The 14259-nt window shown below is 46.3% G+C and overlaps 1 protein-coding gene across 5 annotated transcripts in view; it reads left to right on the top strand.

Annotated features, from left to right (window-relative positions):
• Positions 1 to 12804, top strand: part of LOC311041292 (protein NLRC3-like) — a 109956-nt gene extending 97152 nt beyond the window's left edge. For all 5 annotated transcript variants that reach the window (XM_084086200.1, XM_084086199.1, XM_084086198.1 and 2 more), the window contains 3 exons: positions 1131 to 1283; positions 1808 to 1857; positions 11370 to 12804. In XM_084086200.1, the coding sequence (XP_083942326.1) occupies positions 1131 to 1283; positions 1808 to 1857; positions 11370 to 11911 (745 nt within the window). In that variant the 3' untranslated portion in view covers positions 11912 to 12804. The remainder of the gene's footprint in view (positions 1 to 1130; positions 1284 to 1807; positions 1858 to 11369) is intronic.
• Positions 12805 to 14259: the final 1455 nt, after the last annotated feature.

The raw sequence follows: 14259 nt of genomic DNA, 5'->3' as shown, positions 1-14259 counted from the left end.
ACATTGGACAAAGCCAGAGTCAACATTCTTATTTCATTTTGTTAAGATGTTGGAGTCAAAGGTTTTTATCGAGGGAATATTCAATATCTGCCTCAATTTTGGGGCTCTGGCTCACGGACTAAATGCCTAATTTGCATATTTAAAGGGATATTTCACTTTAAAAAAAACTTGGGTCATTGTATCGTATACTCATACTTTTGTGAGCCCCCCAGACCGTTTTTAAGTTGCTTGATTCATTATTTAGATATTTGATATTCATTTTATCAGACACGCCCCCTTCCCATACAAACCCAATATAACTTCAAACTCCATTTTTAGCATGTTAGATTAATCAAAAACACCCATCCTTGGTTCTGGTGACTCACCCTGCCCTCTTGATACGTGAGGGGACCGTGTTTTTTCGATTACTTTTTTTGTTTATTTTTTATATATTTTTTGAAAATTAATTTTTTTTGAATACATTACAAAAATTAAATAAAATAATTGAAAAAAGTAATCGAAAAAACACGGCCCCCTCACGTATTAGGAGGGCAGGGTGAGTCACCAGAACCAAGGACGGGTGTTTTTGATGAATCTAACATTTTAAAAATGGAGTTTGAACTTATAATGGGTTTGTATGGGAAGGGGGCGTGTCTGATAAAATGAATATCAAATATCTAAATAATGAATCAAGCAACTTAAAAACGGTCTGGGGGGCTCTCAAAAGCCTGAGTAGACGATAAAATGACCCAAAGTTTTTTTGAAAGTGAAATATCCCTTTAAATATAGATTTTCAGAAAACTTGTTATACGATAAATCATTGTCTTCATGTAAGTAATCAACTGGGGACGTTTCATTATGATAACTATTTTTTAATTTTGTAATTTTTTCACCTGAGGAAAATAACAAAATGTGTGATAAATATGAAAAAGATGCTCCTGTGGAAAGGTTATCATATATTTATTTACTTATATTGACTTATATATAAGAGCACGCTTACGCACATTCATTGTTATCATTAGAATTCTCAACAGGCCTGACAATTGTTATCCAATCTGAACTGACCCGGGTGAGTTGAAACCTGGGTTATACTACTGGATTTGTATTTTATTTATATTTATTTCTTTTTTTTCATCTGGTTCTTCATTTAGACTGGCTAACTGCTGTTCGTCAGAGAGATGCTGTGAAGTTCTGGCCTCAGCTCTCAGATCTAATCCCTCTCTCCATCTGAGAGAAGTGGACCTGAGTCTAAACATGGTGAATGATTCAGCACTGAAGATGCTGCTCTCTGCTGGACTGGAGAAGTGAGTAGCTTGCATACAAACTGGAAAATGAAAGGAAAAAAAAAACGTTTTTATTTAGGTGCTTTTTAGGTATCGTATGTGATGTCAAATCAGTTGGCCTGTTTTGAGACCAATTTACATAAAACCCCAGATATGCTGTGAAAGCCTGAGTGCTCAAACGTGGGCATTTTTTGGGATAGAAGAGACGTAGGGGAGACCAAAAACACACAAAAAAGAAGGAAAAGTTCAAATTCATGGTGCATCTCCCACAGCACAGTAGTTTGGACATTCAGGCTCACTGATTTGTGTAAGAACTGTTGCAGTTTGATTTGCACAGGCACTGTGATAAAGTGTACATTAGTGACCTGAATGTGCCATTTTATGCCCATGTTATATAAAATATTTGATGTTTCTAACCGCTCTCCACCAAGCCGTGCGTCGGTGAGTTTGTCCAGTCGAGATGTTAGGAACACTGTGGTTTCAGGTAGTGGAGACGTTGTGTTAGACAATTAGACATTGACACATTGTTGCTCTACTTCCTACAGTGTGAAACATGGTGGAGAATATCGGCTTAATTCTCAGTGCATTAAAAAACGTGAGTATCTGTCCTGTGTCAATATTGACATCCTATCTTACATTTGGGAGTGGTGCGCATGAGTGACTGTGCCATGTCTGTCCTCTGAGGCGAGTGCAGGCGAGTGTCTGTGTCGCGAGTGTCTGTGGCAGATCTTCTGCAATCCTCAACTCCCACATACAACACTTCTCCTGGCACACACATTCTGTTTAATGTCCCCACATATATCACTCTTTCTGTCCTTAGGTTACTCCTCCTTTCAGTTGGCTGCAGCCGATTATGGTGGGCATCTGCCATTATAAGAAAGACAAAGAGAAAGAAAGAAGGAAAAGAAAATCACAGAAATAGATTTTTGTATTAATGTATTTCCATAATTAATTCAAACCCTTTGTATCTTCTTTTCATTCTATGGTTATTTGTTTTCTATGTATTTCCCTTGTATATGTGTTAATCAATTAAACAAACCTGACTTGACCGAGAAAATAAATATACATAAATGCATACACAAAAAGTTTGAAAAGTTAACTTCGGTCGATTATTTCTCCCCTTTCATAATACCAATTGGTATTGTGTTTTATATTATTACAATGAGGTACAGCTTGTAAGGATCGGGCATTCCCGGAATGAGCAGCACGGCTTAACGTGTGGGTAGTAGTATTTTGCCAGAATCCCCTGCAATATTGTTCTGTTGGTATTCACCCTTGCTTTGAGTTGCTTGGTGGATTGGATGATTGCACTCTCCCACAGCAATAAGGAAAAAACTACACATATTGGCCATTTTTACACTTTATAAATTTTACTCAGTGTCAGAGTAGCGTGTGTAAGATCCATTCACAGCCACAACAGCTTTGCACCTCCTCCTCATGCTGGTCGCATGTTGCTGTGGGATGGTATCCCATTCCTCAACCAGGATTTGTTGCAAGTCAGCCAACGTGGTTCTGTTGGTCACGCTAGCATGTACAGCACACCCAAGCTGATCCCACAATTGTTCAATTGGGTTGAGGTGTGGACTCTCGGCAGGCCATTCCCTCCTCTCCACTCCAACATTCCTGGGACGGACACTTTGCGGTCTGTCTTTGACTTCACCAGTCTCACGGAACTTGGTCCTAAGTTTGTAAATGGTACCATGCTGACACCAAATAATGCTGCCTGCCACAATGTTGGAACACCAGTTTCCATTTGGCCTATTGCACGGGCCTTATCCTGAAGGGACAAACATGGCATCTTTCCACCAGTGTTGCTGCTTGGAGCATAAACGCACACTCAACAAAGTTGCAGGACCCATGCTTAGGTGCCAGTCACACACCCACACCTGTGAATGGCACACACCTGTGACTGGCACTGTGGCACACACCTGTAACTGGCACACACCTGCCAGCACTTGAAGCAGAAAAACAAGAGTGAATGCCAACAGGGTCGGCAGTGGCTCAGGAGGTAGAGCGGCCGCTTGGGAACTGGAGTTCGATCCCGGGCCCCCCCTGATTTAGTGTCGAAGTGTCCTTGAGCAAGACGTTGAACCCCTAATTGCTCCCGATGAGCAGGTTGGTCCTTGCATGGTTTCCTCCGCCATCGGTGTATGAATGTGTGTGTGTGAATGGGTGAAAGTAATGCACAATCATTGTAAAGCGCCTTGGATAAAGATAGATATATAAATGCACCATTATATCATTTACCAACAGAACAATATTGCAGGGGATTTTGGCAACATCGTTGGGGCGCTATCCACAGATTTTGCTGTGTTGCTCATTCCACGAATGATCCTTATGAGCTGTACCTTTTGTATAGGTGACTAATCAACGATAAAAAATATATAAAACAATACCAAATGGTATTATTAAAGGGAAGAAATAATTCTGAAATAAAGTGTTAAATAAGATGTCTGTTAAACAATCGATTGCTTGGATGCACATTATAGACATGGTACAAATTCAATTCCAATTAACTCATTCTCTGCCATTGACGGGTTTGATGTGTTTTCAGTGGTTTTGCACTAGATGTCGCTGTTCGCTAACTCACCATTTGACTCACCATTTGACTCCACCAACTCACGTGATCTTAAAAAAAAAGAGCCGTTCACTTCAATGTTATAGGATTTGGAAAAATCTATTTTTCTCTGTTTTCTGTTGCTTTTGGCAAAAACAACCCAAATTCAACTGTCCACAACTATCAAATGGATTATCGCAGCAGGACAATTTAATGAAGAGTTAGCGGGTTTAATCAAAAGATACTGACTTACCAACGGAGGTATTTTGTATAAAGTATAGTTTTGGACCACGACGGAGGCACGCCGTCTCAAGCGAACTGGAGCCACAAGAGGCACCACCGACCGAGTTGCCGCGTCGAACGTTGCGACAAAATTAAAACATTTTAAAAATGCGCCATACAACTGTGCTCACAGGCATACTCAGGGATTAAAGCGAAAAAGAATCTCAAATTGTTTCCCCATCTGGTTCTGTTTTCTGTGTCTTCATGTCCTCTCTCACCACATCCTTAAACCTCCTCTTTGCTTCTTACCTGGCATCTACATCTTCTGAATCCTACCCCTCATCTCTCCTTTTCACTTGTCGAAACCATCTTAACCTTGCCTCTCTAGCTTTATCCCCAAACCTTCTAACCTGGGCTGACCCTCTAATTTAGTCATTTCTGATGTCCTTCCTTTTCACTTCTAATCATAGCATCCTCAATTCTGCCACCTCCAGCTGTGCCGCCCGTCTTTTCCTTAGTGCCACCGTTTTCAAGCCCTACTTACAGCATGACTGGTCTCACTACCGTCCTATACATCTTACCTCTGCCCTTCTGTCACAAATAGCTCCTGACACTTTCTTCCATCCATTCCCTCAAAGTACTCCTTCCATCTTCTCAACACACTGTCTCTGCTTGCTAGAATATTGCCATCTCTATCCTTTATCACCTTAACCTGTTGCACATCCTTCCCAACTCTTTAACTCTGTCTAGCCAACCTGTGCAGATCATTTGCTCCCTTCTTGGTGACCAACAGCTCATCCTCTTTACCTAGCCATAGCCACCCCTCTCATCGCCTTACCTTTCATCTCCTTGTACTCCTGCCTCCTTTCTTCATTTCTCTGGCTGCCTTTCTTATCTCCACCCTGAGCTCCACACAGCATTCTTTATTCTTTATCTTCCACCACTGTCTGATCTTCTCTTCAACTCAACCTGTTGATATACTCTTCCTTTAGGATTATACCTACCCCATTTCTCCTCTCGCCCCCCCATGCTAGAACAGTTAACCCCCACCCAAAACTCATGGCCTTGCCCATTGAGATTAATAATCTCTCTAGAAGGGAGATCTGGGCTACATACAACAAGGTAGTTATTTGGTGAAATTTTTCCTAAAATGTGCAAGAAATATAGACTTATAGACTTGTTGATAATAAGGTGATTTCTTAAAAAAAAAAAAAAAGTGCATGTCTTGTCACAGATGAATGACACGGCAGCTGACCCGCTGACCTGACTGACGTCATCTAACTGGGCATAGAAATAGATGAACAGAACAGATCTCTCACTGAATGGCATGCAGTCTAACCTGCACTACATTAAGATCTATGACTACTATTTATGCCCTGGCCCTTGTGAAGACGACCAGACGTAGACATTATTTCTCTTACCGTGGCTTTCTTTCACGTGTTGACTCTGTTCTGTAGCACGCTGTTGTTGTCAGATTGCATCACAAATTCACAACATGAACATTTAAGTGTTTTTTGTTTTTTTTAGGGGGGGGGGGGGGTTAATGATGGCTTGTACACCATCTCACAACGTGGTGTGAGCTTGTAGATCAGCGCTACTCAACCCGCGGCCCGCGGGCCGCATGCGGCCCCAACGCAGCGTCTCTGCGGCCCCTCATGTTTTTTTTTTTTTTTTTTTCAAGCACAGGATAAAAATATACATTTCTGTTCTAATATATGGGTTGCTACATTTTTTTTCAAAAACAAACAGACAGACATACATACAGGTGCGTCAATTGTTACAGGTATAATGCATAGTTTCCTATGCATTTCGGCTTTTTTGGGGGGGTTTGACCCCCAATTTTCTTCAGGATAGGTGTCCCTTATTTCAATCTCTGGGAGTTGGCAACCCTAACCTTGCCATACCTTAGCTTTTGCTGAACTGATGCCACTGGACATACACACAAAATAAACAGGTACAGTGAAAAGAATATGATGTCAAAATGTAAATTTTCTTATAACAATAACAATGTGTAGTGTGTGTTACAAAATCGAAAAAATCCAAAATAGGACCGTCATTTTTAGCTTGCCTTTTGCTTGGACTTTTGGTATTTTGCTGAGTCTGCTGATCTTAAGTTGAGTAGCTCTGTTGCAGATCATAGTTTCCCAATAGGTAGCCAAATGTACGGCCTTTACACCCCTGTCATAAATGATTGCGCAAAATCATTAATTCACCTGACCTGCGATGTACTTGCATCCGATTGGCTCTCTTCTGACACCAGGAAGTTAGGAACTTGTAATGATTGTGTAAAAAGTGGGGAGTCTCACTAGGGCGCCGCCCGACAGGTAAGCACCTCACCAGGGAGAAGCAGTGGGAGAGAGGCAGAGAGAGGCCAGACAGACAGCAGCGCAGCCTGGGACACGTCATAGAGGGGCGGTACCTACCTGTCCTCATCATGAATCAGCCACAACTCCGCACACCTGCGCTGGCCAGTTAGGTGTGGCCCACAAACATTTAAAAGCACAGCCACTCTGCCTCATTCTCCACTGGCTCTCCTGGTGACTGGACAGGTGCTTTCGGGCGGTGAGTGAGATCCTACATTAAATTCCCTACACCGTTAAATGACTTTGTGAGTGAATTTGAGAACTAAAAGAATGTCTCTTTTATTTTATAGGCAACCTGATGGATCGAGCTTTATGCATGGAAATGTGAATGTGAATGGAAAATGTCCCCAAACCTGGGAGGAATTTATGTTGATTTGCCTAATATGATTTAAGTTTGACTAAATAACGTAATAACAAGTGCTCTCTGAGCTAAGAGGTTGAATAAAAACCCTTCATTGGGCTTGTACCCTGCCTATCTGTGTCTTGGCCTTGATCAGTGTCCCACATATGGTGGAGAATACGGGTACACTGATCTACGTCAAGAAGCCACAGCATGGAGCACACTACCGCTCTAACTGCGCTTCTGAAAAGCCAAACTGACTTACAGGCAGCGGTACAAAAATTAATCGACCGCATCTCCAGAGATGTTTCTACGACTCGCGACTCGCGCACCGCGGGAGGTGCTCACTTAATTGTCACCAGACGACGACATAGAAGCTTATCTCGAGGTATTCGAGCGGACCGCAGCCAGGGAGAGATGGCCGACAGCAGAGTGGGCCTCGCTCCTAGCGCCTTTCCTGACGGGCGAATCACAGCGGGTTTGTCGCGACCTGACCATGGCAGATGCCAGAGACTATCGTAAGCTAAAGGAAGCGATATTGGCCAGCCAGGGCTACAGCCTGCCCGCCCGGGCGCAGCGGTTCCACCACTGGGCCTACCAGCCGGCCCAGCCACCTCGGCCCCAAATAGCGAGTCTATTACGCACCACGCACAGCTGGCTGACGAGTGGAGGAGAGCCACCTATAATCGACCGAATCGTCATTGACAGATGCATCAGATCCTTGCCGCCCGACGCACGCCGCTATGCCTCGCAGGTGAGCCCAACCTCACTGGAGGCCCTCGTAGCTTTGATGGAAAATCACCAAGTCAGCGTTGAGATGATGAGGTCCACGCGCGCTGACGCACCCAAGACGACGCCAGACGAAAAACCCAGCCGTGACCGCCGGAGGGCCCAGCCGCCACCGCCGTCCACCACCCGCACCGACGCGGCCGTCGCTGAGGGCCCCGGCCGGGGCGCCCAGCAGAGACGTTGCTATGTATGTGGCCAAGCCGACCACATTTCCTGGTCCTGCCCCGACCGAGACCGCGACGTGTCAATGGGAACCGCCGCCAGCTCCGACCCAGCTCGCCCCTGCCTGCACACCGGTACTGGACCTCGACGCCACGCCCGACTGCCGGTGAAGATAGACGGCGCTGACGCCCACGCGCTCCTCGACTCGGGCAGCGCTGTCACCCTGGTCCGTGCCCGTGTCGTGTGTACACGGCGACGTCCGCCACTACCCGGTGACGCAGCTGCGGGTCCAGACACCACGGGGAGACGCCGTGGTGCCAGCGGGGGTGGTGCCGAACCTCCCCGTGCCGCTGTTGATCGGAGTGGACTGCGTCCTATTCGAGCGGTACTGGAAGCCTGGCCTGCAAAAGAAGCCGCCCCACCGACGCCGCCGCCGCGCAGAGCGCAGCGGACCCCCAGCTCCACTACACGCCTGCCCGGCGTTTCGGCCCACCTCCCCCGGCTCCGAGAGCGGCGCCTCGCCAGAAGAGGCTCCAGGCGCCCCAGCAGCGGACGACGAGGAGGCGAGCGCAGGAGAAGAGGAGGTCCATTCTCCGCCAGGCCGCGCCGTCTCGACTGCGGCGAGCGACCCCGACCCGTTCGCCGAATTCCCCAGGCCCGAGTCGCCCGAAACCCCGAGGGGGGGGGTGTTCGCCACCGCCCAGTGGTGTGATCCCACGCTGGAGATGGCGCGTCAGAGCGTCGCCGCCATCGACGGGAAGAAATGTGACGGGGTGAGTACACTAAAGCCCCCGTACTTTCTTGTAAAAAATGGACTATTGTATAGAGGGGTGATAGACGAGGGGGGGGAGACGTTAGAACAACTGCTTGTGCCTAAATCCTATGTGTCACGAGTCCTTTACCTAGCCCACACACACCAGTTGGGTGCTCACCTGGGGGTGAAAAAGACACACGAGCGCATTCTAGCCCGCTTCTACTGGCCCGGTGTTAAGCGGGCCGTGGAAGATTTTTGCAAGGGCTGCCCGGAGTGTCAGAAGTCCGCCCCCAGACCCACGTTCCACAACCCACTGGTCCCGCTACCCATCATCAGCACGCCGTTCTCACGTCTCGCCATGGACATCGTGGGCCCGCTGCCAAAGTCCGGCCGCGGACACCGCTACATTCTGGTAATTCTTGATTATGCCACTCGATATCCAGAGGCCATTCCCCTACGGACCGCCTCGGCCAAACCGTGGCCCACAAACTTATGATGATGTTTAGCCGGGTGGGGATAGCCGAGGAGGTCCTTACTGATCAAGGCACATGTTTTATGTCGAGGGTTATGACGCTGCTGTACAAATGGCTAAAAGTAAAACGTATACGCACCTCTGTATATCACCCTCAGACTGACGGTCTCGTGGAGAGATTTAATCAGACACTAAAGAAAATGTTGAAAAAACTAACCACTGTTGACGGGAAAGACTGGGACCAGTTGATCCCTTTTGTACTGTTTGCCATCAGGGAAGTGCCGCAGGCGTCCACGGGGTTCTCCCCCTTCGAACTGGTGTACGGCAGGAGACCCCGTGGATTGCTCGACATCGCTAAGGAGACCTGGGAGAGTCAACCCTCCCCCCACCGCAGCGTCGTGGACCACATTGAGTGCCTCCAGGCCAGGGCCAAGGCAATCTGGCCACTGGTGCGTGAGCATATGGAGCAGGCGCAGCGGGACCAGGCGCGCACATACAACCGGGGCGCCACTCTCCGCGAGCTCCAGGTGGGGGAGAAGGTGTTGGTCCTCGTTCCCAGCAGCGAGTGCAAATTCCTCGCCAAATGGCAAGGGCCGTATGAGGTGGTCGAGAAGATGGGGCCCGTCGACTATAAGGTGGCACAGCCCGGCCGGAGGAAGGGCCACCAGATATACCACATCAACATATTGAAGAAATGGAACGCCACGCCGCCGCTGTCCCTACCCGCCCTACTCGCCACGTCCGCCCCGCCGAGCCTGCCCCCGGTTCCCCTCGGAGAGGACCTCTCCCCCGCACAGAGCCAGGACGTCAAGGAGCTGCTGGGACGGAGCCGAGACGTATTCTCCGACCTGCCTGGACGGATGAACGCCATACGACATGACATACGCACCACGCCAGGGAAAGTGGTGCGCCAACGGCCCTACCGGATTCCAGAAGCTAGACGGGTGGCGATTAAAGAAGAGGTGGCCAAGATGTTGGAGCTTGGCGTCATCGAGGAGTCGTACAGCCCCTGGTCCAGCCCCATTGTTATCGTCCCCAAGCCAGACGGCTCCCTGCGGTTCTGCAACGATTTTAGGAAGCTGAATGACGTTTCCACGTTCGACGCCTATCCGATGCCGCGCGTCGATGAGCTCATCGAGCGCCTCGGCCCGGCCCGGTTCGTCAGCACGCTCGACCTGACCAAGGGATACTGGCAGGTGCCACTGACGGACCGGGCCAAAGCAAAGACGGCCTTCTCCACACCGGAGGGCCTCTACCAGTACACGGTGCTGCCGTTCGGCGTACACGGGGCCCCAGCCATGTTCCAGCGGCTCATGGACCGAATCCTGCGGCCGCACCGCGCCTACGCCGCAGCCTACCTGGACGACATCGTCATACACAGCTGCGACTGGGGCCGACACCTACAGCACCTAGACGCAGTACTCGAGGCCCTCAGACGCGCCGGGCTGACCGCCAACGCCAAGAAGTGCCGTCTCGGCCTGACCGAGACCGACTACCTCGGCTATACGATTGGCCGGGGTCCATGGCGATCCATGGCAGGATTTTTTTCTCTCTGATTTCTAAAGCCTTTTCATCTGCAATGAAAAAAGTAAATCTTTGCGGGTGTCGCCGTTGAGGGATTTTGACTGTCAATCATCGGGTCCATTATTTGACGGGCGGGTCTGGTTTGTATTTTGATATAATCACGGGTGACGGGTCGGTCTATGGATCTGATTATTGACGGGCAGGGCGAGTGCAGGTTGTCAAAATTGGACCTGTGAAGACTCTGGTGTGTGTGTGTGTGTGTGTGTGTGTGTGTGTGTGTGTGTGTGTGTGTGTGTGTGTGTGTGTGTGTGTGTGTGTGTGTACATGTGTGGTGGTGGACAACATTCATATAACAATCATTATGGTATGGATTCATTTAATGCACAAAGTATAAGTTGAGTAGCAGCCTATACTCTCTGCAGGATCCCCCTGACAACAGCTGTTGTCACACCAACCTATTTACATGTATCCCAGGCTGAGTGTAACCCTTTTTGTTCATGAGCCTATATGTGGGGACTGACCATAAACAGCTGATCTCACATGAAACTAGTCTATTTGTAAAGTGACAATTATGGGTGTGCTGAGAGGGTTGACCAGCTGATTGTGTGGACTTCTGCAAGAGGGTATAAAGGACCTAGGACAGACTTGTAGGGGGGAACCTGGGAGGCAGGCATGCTGCTGCTCTGTAACCTGATGATGACTACAAATAAAGAATGGATGATCGAGATGGTTTTGCTGCGTGCATTTTCCTTCTCTGCTGAATCTTATTAAGTAACATAGAAAGCTGCCATTACTGTGTGTGTGTGTGTGTGTGTGTGTGTGTGCGTGTGTGCGTGCGTGCGTGCGTGCGTGCGTGCGTGCGTGCGTGCGTGCGGTACTCAGTGAGGGATGTTTTCAATGTTTACTGTGTTGTTTTCTCATCAGATTTCCATCATATCACACTGGACACAAACACAGCACACAGAACCCTCTCTCTGTCTGAGAACAACAGGAAGGTGACATTGCGGGGATCGGGTCAGGATCCTCCTGATCATCCTGACAGGTTTGATAGATGTCATCAGGTTCTGTGTACAGAGGGTCTGCCTGAACGCTGTTACTGGGAGGTAGAGTGGAGTGGAGGGGTTGAGATAGCAGTGACTTACAGAGGAATCAGTAGGGAAGGAAGTGGTAATGACTGTAGGCTTGGAGACAATGACAAGTCCTGGATTCTGAACTGTAGAGGAAGCAGTTACTATGTCAGACACAATAGTAAGAAGACTGGCCTCCCTGTCCATCCCTCTGGCTCCAACAGAGTAGCAGTGTATCTTGACTCTACTTTGGGGACTCTGTCTTTCTATGGTGTCTCCTCAGACTCACTGACACACCTGTACACCTTCCAGAACACATTCACTGAACCTCTCTATGCTGGGTTCAAGTTCTGGTCCTTCTCCTCCTCCTGCTCAGTGTGTCTGTGTGAGCAGAGATAGAGTCTCTATGTGAGTCACCATGGTTACTCAGCATGTTTGAGTGAGTCTAGGTTGTCATGGCTACCACTGTTTCCTAGTATAGTGGATACTTTGACACCAGCAAAGTCTGACACAATAGAACTCCTGTATAGGGGTCCCTGGTCAAAAATATTTTCAGATGGGGTCCTTGACAGGAAGAAGTTTAACCCTATGAAATATAAAATATAAAATTAAAATTAAAAAAGGAAGAAAAGAGAAAATATATAATAAACAAGTCTCCTTTCCTTTGCATCAGTCATCACCACAGCTTTAGATCTGAGATTATATTAGATCAGATTATATTAGATTCGATATTAGATCAGATCAGAGTAACTTAAATCAGACAGCGCTGCTCAAACCTCCGCTCCACACATGTATAAATATGTATCATGAATTCTGTTCATCAACACTGATGATGATGATGATGTAAATATCACTGTATCATACTTGTGTCTCTTATGTAAACACATCTACTCTATTATTTGATATGTGATTGTTTTATATTTGATATTTGACACAATAGACAGAGGAATAATGTATATTTGATCATGTAATTATCACAGTATCATTGTTGTTTCTTGTATATAAACCTGAATACTGAACCCCTTAAACCCTGTTGACTTTACTGACTGGGGTCCCACAGGGTCCTGTACTTGGTCCCCTCCTTTTTTTCCCTCTACAGCAAAGAGGTGTAGTAAATGTCTACATTCATTCATTACTGACATTCAAATCATTCATTGTTCATCTATTGATTCATTATTAGATCATTCTTTCCTCAGTCATTGTTATTTTTGTTTTTATTTGCAAATTCATTCTATATGATTATCATTCTTCAGATGTTATTGTATGATCATATGTTGAAGTTTAATTGTTTAATAAATGGATTCTTAAAAGTCTGATATTCTTTTGTATGTAATATTCATAGTGTTGTCATGACAACATGGCCACAGCTCATTGGTCATGGTTGTTATTTCATGATTACAAATATAGTGTAATCACATACTATTTCATTACAAATATAATACATCTCAAAACATGTTGTTCCATTGACCCCCAGAATCAGAGAGTTAAGAGTTGAGTAAAAAAACAAACAAACATCCAAAGCACACAATTTCAAGATGTATCAAAAAAGCAGATCTACAAGCTCATATCGCAGCACGAAGTGACGCGCTATGAGCTTGTAGAACTGCTATTTTTGAATAGCCAAAGTATAAACCCCCACTCACCCTCACATTGTAGATAGGCAAATCTTGAAAAAAAAAAATCCAAATCCACAGATCTTGTATGGGGGTCTATGGCACAACATATTATTTTCAGAAGGGGGAGGTCTGCGGGCAAATATAAATTTCGGGGTCCTTGCCATGAAATTTGTTTGAGAACAACTGGTTCAAACAGCATTAGGAAACAAGGCCAAATAAGCAACTACACTTTCAAGCAACTTTACAGAAAAACAATACCAACGTCGCTTATAATAAGCGGACATGGCAACACTGCGTGCTGCGTAGCCTGTACTTGACGAGAGAGAGAAAGAGAGAGACGCATCATGGGAGACGTCGATTAAATTGACTTGGAATAAAAAACAAAGTTATGTATTTGGTTTGATCCTGGATAGAATCTTAGTGAACTATCCTACACTGTGTAATCCCTGTTCGGGGATCAATCTATAGATGAATCAGATGAATCCCTGACCACTTTAAAAGTCCTACAGTGTGTACCTGCCCTTAAGTGGTTAATTTAGGTTTAGTATACAAATCTAAATCTATAAACTAACTAAATGTAACCGGGTGGAGTTTTGATGTGTCATGTATTGTACCTACTGGTGTCTATGTGTGGGTGTGTCAGAGAGAGATAAGTATACCCCTTCTGTCACTTTTTAAATCGCCCATCAAACTTTTTTGATTGATTTGACATATCAAACGATATCAAATTGATATTAGATCGTTATCAGTAATTTTAATCAAAGTTTGATATCAAATTGATATTAGATCGTTATCAGTATGAATAAATCGAAATTAAAAAAATATGAAAGACATGGAGAAGGGACTTCCGGTAATGCAGAGTGAGGAGTAGACGCGTCCTTTCTCTGCTCCCCCGCTTCATATCTCTACCTAAATAGAAACCCCACTACCTTCCTCATAAATGGTATGATTTAAATTAAAAGAGTTTGCGATTCAGTTTTGACGTCAAAGTATGATCACTAGAGCTTCCACTCACGCCAAAAAAGACACTGTTTTAATGGAAGCCGGTACTGCCGCTAGCGACATCAACATGGAGGCGCTGACTAGCCTACTAGAAGACCACAGGACGGCTCTTTCGGCTGAATTTAAATT

This window comes from Gymnoscopelus microlampas (assembly GCF_963454915.1).
Source record: "Gymnoscopelus microlampas genome assembly, contig: SCAFFOLD_52, whole genome shotgun sequence".
Taxonomy (NCBI): Eukaryota; Metazoa; Chordata; class Actinopteri; order Myctophiformes; family Myctophidae; genus Gymnoscopelus; species Gymnoscopelus microlampas.
The sequence above is the reverse complement of the archived record's forward strand: the minus strand, read 5'-3'. Positions and strand labels throughout refer to the sequence as shown.